The sequence below is a fragment of the Phyllobates terribilis genome, unplaced genomic scaffold (assembly GCF_046119375.1).
Source record: "Phyllobates terribilis strain yellow unplaced genomic scaffold, ASM4611937v1 Scaffold_1__5_contigs__length_1240528914, whole genome shotgun sequence".
Lineage (NCBI taxonomy): Eukaryota > Metazoa > Chordata > Amphibia > Anura > Dendrobatidae > Phyllobates > Phyllobates terribilis.
The window spans coordinates 618,870,701-618,887,151 of NW_027362761.1; the positions used below are offsets into that span (position 1 = coordinate 618,870,701).

Below are 16,451 nucleotides of genomic sequence, written 5' to 3' on the forward strand. Positions count from 1 at the left end.
ACAAACATCTGTACACACACTGCACATACATCTATACACACACTGCACATATATATGTACACACACTGCACATACATCTATACACACACTGCACATATAAATGTACACACACACTGCACATATATATGTACACACACACTGCACATATATAAGTACACACACACTGCACATACATATGTACACACACACTGCACATATATATGTACACACACACTGCACATACATCTATATACACACACTGCACATACATCTATACACACACTGCACATATATATGTACACACACACTGCACATACATCTATACACACACTGCACAAACATCTAAACACACACACTGCACATACATCTGTACACACACACTGCACATACATCTAAACACACTGCACATACATATATACACACACTGCACATACATATATACACACACTGCACATACATATATACACACACTGCACATACATATGTACACACACACTGCACATACATATGTACACACACACTGCACATACATCTATACACACACTGCACATACATATGTACACACACACTGCACATACATATGTACACACACACTGCACATACATCTATAAACACACTGCACATACATATGTACATACACACTGCACATACATCTGTACACACACACTGCACATACATCTATACACACACACTGCACATACATCTATACACACACACTGCACATACATCTGTACACACACTGCACATACATCTATACACACACACTGCACATACATCTGTACACACACACTGCACATATATCTATACACACACTGCACATACATCTGTACACACACACTGCACATACATCTGTACACACACACTGCACATACATCTGTACACACACTGCACATACATCTGTACACACACACTGCACATACATCTGTACACACACACTGCACATACATCTGTACACACACACTGCACATACATCTGTACACACACACTGCACATACATCTATACACACACACTGCACATACATCTATACACACACTGCACATACATCTGTACACACACTGCACATACATCTGTACACACACTGCACATACATCTATACACACACACTGCACATACATCTGTACACACACTGCACATACATCTATACACACACACTGCACATACATCTATACACACACACTGCACATACATCTATACACACACTGCACATACATCTATACACACACTGCACATACATCTATACACACACACTGCACATACATCTGTACACACACACTGCACATACATCTGTACACACACACTGCACATACATCTGTACACACACACTGCACATACATCTGTACACACACACTGCACATACATCTGTACACACACACTGCACATACATCTGTACACACACTGCACATACATCTATACACACACACTGCACATACATCTATACACACACACTGCACATACATCTATACACACACACTGCACATACATCTATACACACACACTGCACATACATCTGTACACACACACTGCACATACATCTGTACACACACACACACTGCACATCTATACACACACACTGCACATACATCTATACACACACACTGCACATACATCTGTACACACACACTGCACATACATCTATACACACACACTGCACATACATCTATACACACACACTGCACATACATCTATACACACACACTGCACATACATCTGTACACACACTGCACATACATCTGTACACACACTGCACATACATCTATACACACACTGCACATATATATGTACACACACACTGCACATACATCTATACACACACTGCACATACATCTATACACACACACTGCACATATATATGTACACACACACTGCACATACATACACACTGCACATATATATGTACACACACACTGCACATACATCTATATACACACACTGCACATACATCTATACACACACACTGCACATATATATGTACACACACACTGCACATACATCTATACACACACTGCACATATAAATGTACACACACACTGCACATATATATGTACACACACACTGCACATATAAATGTACACACACACTGCACATATATATGTACACACACACTGCACATATATATGTACACACACACTGCACATACATACACACTGCACATATATATGTACACACACACTGCACATACATCTATATACACACACTGCACATACATCTATACACACACACTGCACATATATATGTACACACACTGCACATATATATGTACACACACACTGCACATACATCTATACACACACTGCACAAACATCTAAACACACACACTGCACATACATATGTACACACACACTGCACATACATATATACACACACTGCACATACATATATACACACACTGCACATACATCTATACACACACTGCACATACATCTATACACACACTGCACATACATATGTACACACACACTGCACATACATCTATAAACACACTGCACATACATATGTATATACACACTGCACATACATCTGTACACACACACTGCACATACATCTGTACACACACTGCACATACATCTGTACACACACTGCACATACATCTGTACACACACTGCACATACATCTGTACACACACTGCACATACATCTGTACACACACTGCACATACATCTGTACACACACTGCACATACATATGTACACACACTGCACATACATATGTACACACACTGCACATACATCTGTACACACACACTGCACATACATCTATACACACACACTGCACATACATCTATACACACACACTGCACATACATCTGTACACACACACTGCACATACATCTGTACACACACACTGCACATACATCTGTACACACACACTGCACATACATCTGTACACACACACTGCACATACATATGTACACACACTGCACATACATATGTACACACACACTGCACATACATATGTACACACACACTGCACATACATACACACACTGCACATACATCTATACACACACACTGCACATACATCTAAACACACACACTGCACATACATCTGTACACACACACTGCACATACATCTATACACACACTGCACATACATCTGTACACACACACTGCACATACATCTGTACACACACACACACTGCACATACATCTATACACACACTGCACATATATATGTACACACACACTGCACATACATCTAAACACACACACTGCACATAGATATGTACACACACACTGCACATACATCTGTACACACACACACTGCACATACATCTGTACACACACTGCACATACATCTAAACACACTGCACATACATATATACACACACTGCACATACATACACACTGCACATACATCTGTACACACACTGCACATACATCTATACACACACTGCACATACATCTATACACACACTGCACATACATCTATACACACACACTGCACATACATACACACTGCACATACATCTATACACACACACTGCACATACATCTGTACACACACTGCACATACATCTATACACACACACTGCACATACATCTGTACACACACACTGCACATACATCTGTACACACACACTGCACATACATCTGTACACACACACTGCACATACATCTGTACACACACACTGCACATACATACACACTGCACATACATCTGTACACACACACTGCACATACATCTGTACACACACACTGCACATACATCTGTACACACACACTGCACATACATATGTACACACACACTGTACATACATATGTACACACACTGCACATACATCTATACACACACTGCACATACATCTATACACACACTGCACATACATCTATACACACACACTGCACATACATCTGTACACACACACTGCACATACATCTGTACACACACACTGCACATACATCTGTACACACACACTGCACATACATACACACACACTGCACATACATCTATACACACACACTGCACATACATACACACACTGCACATACATCTGTACACACACACTGCACATACATCTATACACACACACTGCACATACATCTGTACACACACACTGCACATACATCTATACACACACACTGCACATACATCTGTACACACACACTGCACATACATCTATACACAAACACTGCACATACATCTATACACACACACTGCACATACATCTGTACACACACTGCACATACATCTATACACACACACTGCACATACATCTGTACACACACACTGCACATACATCTGTACACACACACTGCACATACATCTGTACACACACACTGCACCTACATCTGTACACACACACTGCACATACATCTATACACACACACTGCACATACATCTGTACACACACACTGCACATACATCTGTACACACACACTGCACATACATCTATACACAGTCACTGCACATACATATGTACACACACTGCACATACATCTGTACACACACACTGCACATACATCTATACACACACTGCACATACATCTATACACACACTGCACATACATCTATAAACACACACTGCACATACATCTGTACACACACTGTACATACATCTGTACACACACACTGCACATACATCTGTACACACACACACTGCACATACATACACACACACTGCACATACATCTGTACACACACACTGCACATACATCTGTACACACACACTGCACATACATCTATAGACACACACTGCACATACATCTATACACACACACTGCACATACATCTGTACACACACTGCACATACATCTGTACACACACACTGCACATACATCTGTACACACACACTGCACATACATCTATACACACACACTGCACATACATCTGTACACACACACACTGCACATACATCTATAGACACACACTGCACATACATACACACACACTGCACATACATCTATACACACACACTGCACATACATCTATACACACACACTGCACATACATCTGTACACACACACTGCACATACATCTGTACACACACACTGCACATACATCTATGCACACACACTGCACATACATCTATACACACACACTGCACATACATCTATACACACACTGCACATACATCTATACACACACACTGCACATATACACACTGCACATACATCTATACACACACACTGCACATACATCTGTACACACACTGCACATACATCTGTACACACACACTTCACATACATCTGTACACACACTGCACATACATCTGTACACACACACTGCACATACATCTGTACACACACACTGCACATACATCTATACACACACACTGCACATACATCTGTACACACACACTGCACATACATCTGTACACACACACTGCACATACATCTGTACACAAACACTGAACATACATCTGTACACACACACTGAACATACATCTGTACACACACACTGCACATACATCTGTACACACACTGCACATACATCTGTACACACACACTGCACATACATCTGTACACACACACTGCACATACATCTGTACACACACACTGCACATACATCTGTACACACACACTGCACATACATCTATACACACACACTGCACATACATCTGTACACACACTGCACATACATCTGTACACACACACTGCACATACATACACACACACTGCACATACATCTATACACACACACTTCACATACATACACACACACTGCACATACATCTGTACACACACACTGCACATACATCTGTACACACACACTGCACATACATACACACACACTGCACATACATCTGTACACACACTGCACATACATACACACACACTGCACATACATCTATACACACACACTGCACATACATACACACACACTGCACATACATCTGTACACACACACTGCACATACATCTATACACACACACTGCACATACATCTGTACACACACACTGCACATACATCTATACACACACACTGCACATACATCTATACACACACACTGCACATGCATCTATACACACACACTGCACATACATCTATACACACACTGCACATACATCTATACACACACACTGCATATACATCTGTACACACACACTGCACATACATCTAAACACACTCACTGCACATACATATGTACACACACTGCACATACATCTATACACACACACTGCACATACATCTGTACACACACACTGCACATACATCTGTACACACTCACTGCACATACATATGTACACACACTGCACATACATCTGTACACACACACTGCACATACATCTGTACACACACTGCACATACATCTGTACACACACACTGCACATACATCTGTACACACACACTGCACATACATCTATACACACACACTGCACATACATCTGTACACACACACTGCACATACATCTGTACACACACACTGCACATACATCTGTACACAAACACTGCACATACATCTGTACACACACACTGCACATACATCTGTACACACACACTGCACATACATCTGTACACACACACTGCACATACATCTGTACACACACACTGCACATACATCTGTACACACACACTGCACATACATCTGTACACACACACTGCACATACATCTATACACACACACTGCACATACATCTGTACACACACTGCACATACATCTGTGCACACACACTGCACATACATACACACACACTGCACATACATCTATACACACACACTGCACATACATACACACACACTGCACATACATCTGTACACACACACTGCACATACATCTGTACACACACACTGCACATACATACACACACACTGCACATACATCTGTACACACACACTGCACATACATACACACACACTGCACATACATCTATACACACACACTGCACATACATACACACACACTGCACATACATCTGTACACACACACTGCACATACATCTATACACACACACTGCACATACATCTGTACACACACACTGCACATACATCTATACACACACACTGCACATACATCTATACACACACACTGCACATACATCTATACACACACTGCACATACATCTATACACAGACACTGCACATACATCTGTACACACACACTGCACATACATCTAAACACACACACTGCACATACATCTGTACACACACACTGCACATACATCTATACACACACACTGCACATACATCTATACACACACACTGCACATACATCTATACACACACACTGCACATACATCTATACACACACACTGCACATACATCTATACACACACTGCACATACATCTATACACAGACACTGCACATACATCTGTACACACACACTGCACATACATCTAAACACACTCACTGCACATACATATGTACACACACTGCACATACATCTATACACACACACTGCACATACATCTGTACACACACACTGCACATACATCTATACACACTCACTGCACATACATATGTAGACACACTGCACATACATCTGTACACACACACTGCACATACATCTATACACACACACTGCACATACATCTATACACACACACTGCACATACATCTGTACACACACACTGCACATACATCTGTACACACACACTGCACATACATACACACACACTGCACATACATCTGTACACACACTGCACATACATCTGTACACACACTGCACATACATCTGTACACACACACTGCACATACATCTATACACACACACTGCACATACATCTGTACACACACACTGCACATACATCTGTACACACACACTGCACATACATCTATACACACACACTGCACATACATCTGTACACACACACTGCACATACATCTGTACACACACACTGCACATACATCTATACACACACACTGCACATACATACACACACACTGCACATACATCTGTACACACACACTGCACATACATACACACACACTGCACATACATACACACACACTGCACATACATCTGTACACACACACTGCACATACATCTATACACACACACTGCACATACATCTGTACACACACACTGCACATACATCTATACACACACACTGCACATACATCTATACACACACACTGCACATACATCTATACACACACTGCACATACATCTATACACACACACTGCACATACATCTGTACACACACACTGCACATACATCTAAACACACTCACTGCACATACATATGTACACACACTGCACATACATCTATACACACACACTGCACATACATCTGTACACACACTGCACATACATCTATACACACTCACTGCACATACATATGTACACACACTGCACATACATCTATACACACACACTGCACATACATCTGTACACACACACTGCACATACATCTGTACACACACACTGCACATACATCTATACACACACACTGCACATACATCTATACACACACTGCACATACATCTGTACACACACACTGCACATACATCTGTACACACACACTGCACATACATACACACACACTGCACATACATCTGTAGACACACACTGCACATACATCTGTACACACACACTGCACATACATCTATACACACACACTGCACATACATCTATACACACACACTGCACATACATCTATACACACACTGCACATACATCTATACACACACACTGCACATACATCTGTACACACACACTGCACATACATCTATACACAAACACTGCACATACATCTGTACACACACACTGCACATACATCTATACACACACACTGCACATACATACACACACACTGCACATACATCTATACACACACACTGCACATACATACACACACACTGCACATACATCTGTACACACGCACTGCACATACATCTATACACACACTGCACATACATACACACACACTGCACATACATCTATACACACACTGCACATACATCTATACACACACACTGCACATACATCTGTACACACACACTGCACATACATCTATACACACACACTGCACATACATCTGTACACACACACTGCACATACATCTATACACAAACACTGCACATACATCTATACACACACACTGCACATACATCTGTACACACACACTGCACATACATCTATACACAAACACTGCACATACATCTATACACACACACTGCACATACATCTATACACACACTGCACATACATCTATACACACACACTGCACATACATCTGTACACACACACTGCACATACATCTATACACACACACTGCACATACATCTATACACACACACTGCACATACATCTGTACACACACACTGCACATACATCTATACACACACACTGCACATACATCTGTACACACACACTGCACATACATCTATACACACACTGCACATACATCTATACACACACACTGCACATACATCTATACACACACTGCACATACATCTATACACACACACTGCACATACATCTGTACACACACACTGCACATACATCTAAACACACTCACTGCACATACATATGTACACACACTGCACATACATCTATACACACACACTGCACATACATCTGTACACACACTGCACATACATCTATACACACTCACTGCACATACATCTGTACACACACTGCACATACATCTATACACACACACTGCACATACATCTGTACACACACACTGCACATACATCTATACACACACACTGCACATACATCTGTACACACACACTGCACATACATCTATACACACACACTGCACATACATCTATACACACACACTGCACATACATCTATACACACACACTGCACATACATACACACACACTGCACATACATCTGTACACACACACTGCACATACATCTATACACACACTGCACATACATCTATACACACACACTGCACATACATCTGTACACACACACTGCACATACATCTATACACACACACTGCACATACATCTGTACACACACACTGCACATACATCTGTACACACACACTGCACATACATCTGTACACACACACTGCACATACATCTGTACACACACACTGCACATACATCTGTACACACACACTGCACATACATACACACACACTGCACATACATCTGTACACACACACTGCACATACATCTATACACACACACTGCACATACATCTATACACACACTGCACATACATCTATACACACACTGCACATACATCTGTACACACACACTGCACATACATCTGTACACACACACTGCACATACATCTATACACACACACTGCACATACATATGTACACACACACTGCACATACATATATACACACACTGCACATACATCTATACACACACACTGCACATACATCTATACACACACACTGCACATACATCTGTACACACACACTGCACATACATCTATACACACACACTGCACATACATCTGTACACACACACACTGCACATACATCTATACACACACACTGCACATACATCTGTACACACACACTGCACATACATCTATACACACACTGCACATACATACACACACACTGCACATACATACACACACACTGCACATACATCTATACACACACTGCACATACATCTATACACACACTGCACATACATCTATACACACACTGCACATACATCTGTACACACACACTGCACATACATCTATACACACACACTGCACATACATCTGTACACACACAGTGCACATACATCTATACACAAACACTGCACATACATCTATACACACACACTGCACATACATCTATACACACACACTGCACATACATACACACACACTGCACATACATCTGTACACACACACTGCACATACATCTATACACACACACTGCACATACATCTGTACACACACACTGCACATACATCTATACACAAACACTGCACATACATCTGTACACACACACTGCACATACATCTATACACACACACTGCACATACATACACACACACTGCACATACATCTGTACACACACACTGCACATACATCTATACACACACACTGCACATACATCTATACACACACTGCACATACATCTATACACACACACTGCACATACATCTGTACACACACACTGCACATACATCTATACACAAACACTGCACATACATCTGTACACACACACTGCACATACATCTATACACAAACACTGCACATACATACCAGTCTGTCTCCTGTTCAGCTCCAGTTTCCTGCAGTTGAGAGACCTTTGGTGACATCATGGTCACATAGCTGTGATGTCACCAAAGGTCCTCAATCAGGCTTAACCTCGGACTAGAAACGCTGGGCCCCCTAAGAGAGTTAATGCCCTGAGTGATTTTCCAGTTTGACGCCCCCTAACGCCAGCTCCGGCTGTAACTAGGGCTTATTTTTGGAGTAGGGCTTATATTTCAAGCATACACCAAAAATCCTGTAAAATCATGCAAGGGCTTATTTTCAGGATAGGTCTTATTTTTGGGAAAACACGACAGAGGAGTTCATGGCATGGGAAGTGACAGCTGCTTTTAGAGACAATCTTGTAGGGGGTCGGAGGAGAGGAAACCATATAATATGAGAAATCATAATAGGTGAAAGGAAATCCCAGGGTCACTTATGACTCACCTCTCCCTGGTGTTTTCAGCTCAAAAACCTCGATCTGGGGTGAAATTGGGGCGTCCATGCTGTCCAGGATGACCTCTAGTCGCTGACTAACCTCGCAGCAGGACGGCCGGGACTCTGGCGCCAGCTATAGAAAAAAAGAGAAGGCTTCACTAAAACCATTCAAGAGAGATGGACAGGTTACACTACAATGTATACTCCAGTCACACCCAGAGCTGCCGTCATTAATGGACCAATCATCACACCGCAACACATACCCAGCAGCAGTGGAACGCCTGCTGTAGGAAGGCAGAAGGGCAGTCGGGAGGGACCATGTCCCGGAACGTCGTGATATCCAAGCCAAAGTCCTGCAGAAACCAAAGCAGCAAATGAGAGAAGACGGTAAGAGTCCAGAGGCATCACAACACGAACCTGTATAGAAACGAATCCGCCACCGCGTATCACAGAAGCCGCCTGTAAAAGGACCCGCCTCCCCGTATAAGATAAATCCCCTCCCCGTATAAGATAAATCCCCTCCCCGTTAAAGATAACCCGCCTTCCCGTACAAGATAACCCGCCTTCCCGTACAAGATAACTCCCCTCCCCGTACAGGATAACCAGCCTCCCCGTATAGGATAACCCGCCTCCTCGTATAAGATAACCCCCCTCCCCGTATAAGATAACCCGACTCCCCGTGTAGGATAACCCGCCTCCCCGTATAGGATAACCCGCCTCCCCGTATAGGATAACCCGCCTCCCCGTATAAGATAACTCCCCTCCCCGTATAAGATAACTCCCCTCCCCGTATAAGATAACTCCCCTCCCCGTATAAGATAACTCCCCTCCCCGTATAAGATAACCCGCCTCCCCGTATAAGATAACTCCCCTCCCCGTATAAGATAACTCCCCTCCCCGTATAAGATAACCCGCCTCCCCGTATAAGATAACCCGCCTCCTCGTATCAGAGAAACCGCCTCCTCGTATCAGAGAAACCGCCTCCCCGTATGAGATAACCCGCCTCCCCGTATAAGATAACCCGCCTCCCCTTATAGGATAACCCGCCTCCCCTTATAGGATAACCCGCCTCCCCTTATAGGATAACCCGCCTCCCCTTATAGGATAACCCGCCTCCCCGTATAAGATAACCCCCCTCCCCGTATAAGATAACCCGCCTCCCCGTATAAGATAACTCCCCTCCCCGTATAAGATAACCCGCCTCCCCGTATAAGATAACTCCCCTCCCCGTATAAGATAACTCCCCTCCCCGTATAAGATAACCCGCCTCCCCGTATAAGATAACTCCCCTCCCCGTATAAGATAACCCGCCTACGGAGAGGGGAGTCATCTTATACGGGGAGGGGAGTCATCTTATACGGGGAGGGGAGTCATCTTATACGGGGAGGGGAGTCATCTTATACGGGGAGGGGAGTCATCTTATACGGGGAGGGGAGTCATCTTATACGGGGAGGGGAGTCATCTTATACGGGGAGGGGAGTCATCTTATACGGGGAGGGGAGTCATCTCATACGGGGAGGGGAGTCATCTCATACGGGGAGGGGAGTCATCTCATACGGGGAGGGGAGTTATCTTATACGGGGAGGGGAGTCATCTTATACGGGGAGGCGGGTTATCTTGTACGGGGAGGCGGGTTATCTCATACGGGGAGGGGAGTTTTCTCATACGGGGAGGGGAGTTCTCTCATACGGGGAGGGGAGTTATCTCATACGGGGAGGCGGGTTATCTTGTACGGGGAGGCGGGTTATCTTGTACGGGGAGGCGGGTTATCTCATACGGGGAGGCGGGTTATCTCATACGGGGAGGGGAGTTATCTTATACGGGGAGGCGGGTTATCTTGTACGGGGAGGGGAGTTATCTTATACGGGGAGGCGGGTTATCTTGTACGGGGAGGGGAGTTATCTCATACGGGGAGGGGAGTTATCTCATACGGGGAGGGGAGTTATCTCATACGGGGAGGGGAGTCATCTTATACGGGGAGGGGAGTCATCTCATACGGGGAGGGGAGTTATCTCATACGGGGAGGGGAGTTATCTCATACGGGGAGGGGAGTTATCTCATACGGGGAGGGGAGTTATCTCATACGGGGAGGGGAGTTCTCTTATACGGGGAGGCGGGTTCTTCTTCTTCTTCCTCCAAACACGGCGAGTTGAGTTAAAGCCAAAGAGCTCAATTTTTGTCTCATCTGACCACAGCACCTTATCTCAAAATCTCACAGAATCATCCGCCTCCCCGTCTAAAGGAACCCGCCTCCCTATCTATAAGGACCTGACTCCCCGTGTAAAGGTACCCGCTTCCCCGCGTGTAAAGGAACCCGCCTCCCCGTCTATAGGGACCCGCCTCTCCGTCTATAGGGACACACCTCCCCGTCTATAGGGACCCGCCTCTCCGTCTATAGGGACCCGCCTCTTCGTCTATAGGGACCCGCCTCTCCGTCTATAGGGACACACCTGCCCGTCTATAGGGACCCGCCTCTCCGTCTATAGGGACCCGCCTCTCAGTCTATAGGGACACACCTCCCCGTCTATAGGGACCCGCCTCTCCGTCTATAGGGACACACCTCCCCGTTTATAGGGACCCGCCTCCCCGTCTATAGGGACCCACGTCTCCGTCTATAGGGACCCCCCCGCGTGTAAAGGAACCCGCCTCCCCGTCTATAGGGACAAGCCTACCCATCTATAGGGACAGGCCTCCCCATCTATAGGGACACACCACCCTGTCTATAGGGACCCGCCTCCCCGTCTATAGGGACCCGCCTCCCCGTCTATAGGGACCCGCCTCCCCATCTATAGGGACCCGCCTCCCCATCTATAGGGACCCACCTCCCCGTCTATAGGGACAAGCCTCCCCGTCTATAGGGACCCGCCTCCCCGTCTATAGGGACCCGCCTCCCCGTCTATAGGGACCCGCCTCCCCGTCTATAGGGACCCGCCTCCCCGTCTATAGGGACCCGCCTCTCCGTCTATAGGGACCCGCCTCCCCGTCTATAGGGACCCGCCTCTCCGTCTATAGGGACCCGCCTCCCCGTCTATAGGGACAAGCCTACCCATCTATAGGGACCTGCCTCCCCATCTATAGGGACCCGCCTCTCCGTCTATAGGAACCCGCCTCCCCGTCTATAGGGACAAGCCTACCCATCTATAGGGACCCGCCTCCCCGTCTATAGGGACCCGCCTCTCCGTCTATAGGAACCCGCCTCCCCGTCTATAGGGACAAGCCTACCATCTATAGGGACCCGCCTCCCCATCTATAGGGACCCACCTCCCCGTCTATAGGGATAAGCCTCCCCGTCTATAGGGACCCGCCTCCCCGTCTATAGGGACCCACCTCCCCGTCTATAGGGATAAGCCTCCCTGTCTATAGGGACCCGCCTCCCCGTCTATAGGGACCCGCCTCCCCGTCTATAGGGACCCGCCTCCCCATCTATAGGGACCCGCCTCCCCATCTATAGGGACCTGCCTCCCCGTCTATAGGGACCCGCCTCTCCGTCTATAGGGACCCGCCTCCCCGTCTATAGGGACCCGCCTCCCCGTCTATAGGGACCCGCCTCCCCATCTATAGGGACCCGCCTCTCCATCTATAGCGACACAACTCCCCGTCTATAGGGACCCGCCTCCCCGTCTATAGGGACCCGCCTCCCCGTCTATAGGGAACCGCCTCCCCGTCTATAGGGAACCGCCTCCCCGTCTATAGGGAACCGCCTCCCCGTCTATAGGGAACCGCCTCCCCGTCTATAGGGAACCGCCTCCCCGTCTATAGGGACCAGCCTCCCCAGTAAGGCTACATTCACACATCGCAGTGACATGTCCTAGTGCTGCACGTGGCTTTCTCGGCACCACACTGTCCCATAGTCTCATTTTTCTATACAAACATCGCATTTAAACATGTCTCCGGTCCCTGAGACTCAGCCGCCCCCCCATCATCCATTTTGTGGATCAGGCTCGGGGTCATATGGACACAGATGGCAGGGAAGACGGACTTAGTACTCGAGTTTCATCCGTTTATAATTTATATATTGTAAATGTAAAATGGATGAAAAGGTTCAGAAAGTTTCTACCTGCTCCAGAGGAAAAAGAGCAACGAGGAAAACCTAATGAGGGCAGAGAGCGGCAGACGATCAGGAGAGAGGAGCATCGCATCGTCTGCGCACCTTAGAGTCTGACTAATAAAGATGGACACTGCGGGAAAGGAGGCTAAATAGAGCCATCTGCCTCATCATGATGAATGGCTGCGAATCAGGACTAAAGCTGTGCTGGGGACATAACAGCCAGAAAGAGCGATATGTAATACCCAAGAGTGACCACAAGATGGCTCCATAACACCATGGATGATCAGCCTGGGCTTATACTGTGCAGAGACTTATTACAAGCAAGTCACAGGGAGACTTGTGCTCAGCTCAGTCCCAAGCAAGAGTCCCTGCAGTACTACGAGGTAATGAGGAGGAATAGTGAGGGTCAGCAAGAATCACCTCAGTATGGGGGGGGGGATAATGAGGGTCTGCAAGAATCACCTCAGTATGGGGGGGGGATAGTGAGGGTCTGCAAGAATCACCACAGTGCAGGGGGATAGTGAGGGTCAGCAAGAATCACCTCAGTATGGGGGGGGGGGATAATGAGGGTCTGCAAGAATCACCTCAGTATGGGGGGGGGATAGTGAGGGTCTGCAAGAATCACCACAGTGCAGGGGGATAGTGAGGGTCAGCAAGAATCACCTCAGTGCAGGGGGATAGTGAGGGTCTGCAAGAATCACCTCAGTGCAGGGGGATAGTGAGGGTCTGCAAGAATCACCACAGTATGGGGGGGGGGATAGTGAGGGTCTGCAAGAATCACCTCAGTATGGGGGGGGGGATAGTGAGGGTCTGCAAGAATCACCACAGTGCAGGGGGATAGTGAGGGTCAGCAAGAATCACCTCAGTGCAGGGGGATAGTGAGGGTCAGCAAGGATCACCTCAGTGTGGGAGGATAGTGAGGGTCTGC

General features: G+C 45.7%; 1 protein-coding gene across 2 annotated transcripts in view; it reads right to left on the minus strand.

Moving 5' to 3' along the window:
* Positions 1-16,451, minus strand: part of LOC141273002 (uncharacterized) — a 114,252-nt gene that overhangs the window by 12,017 nt on the left and 85,784 nt on the right. For both annotated transcript variants that reach the window (XM_073684290.1, XM_073684284.1), the window contains exons 9-10: positions 11,739-11,828; positions 11,485-11,608 (exon numbers count right to left, since the gene is read on the minus strand). In XM_073684290.1, the coding sequence (XP_073540391.1) occupies positions 11,485-11,608; positions 11,739-11,828 (214 nt within the window). The remainder of the gene's footprint in view (positions 1-11,484; positions 11,609-11,738; positions 11,829-16,451) is intronic.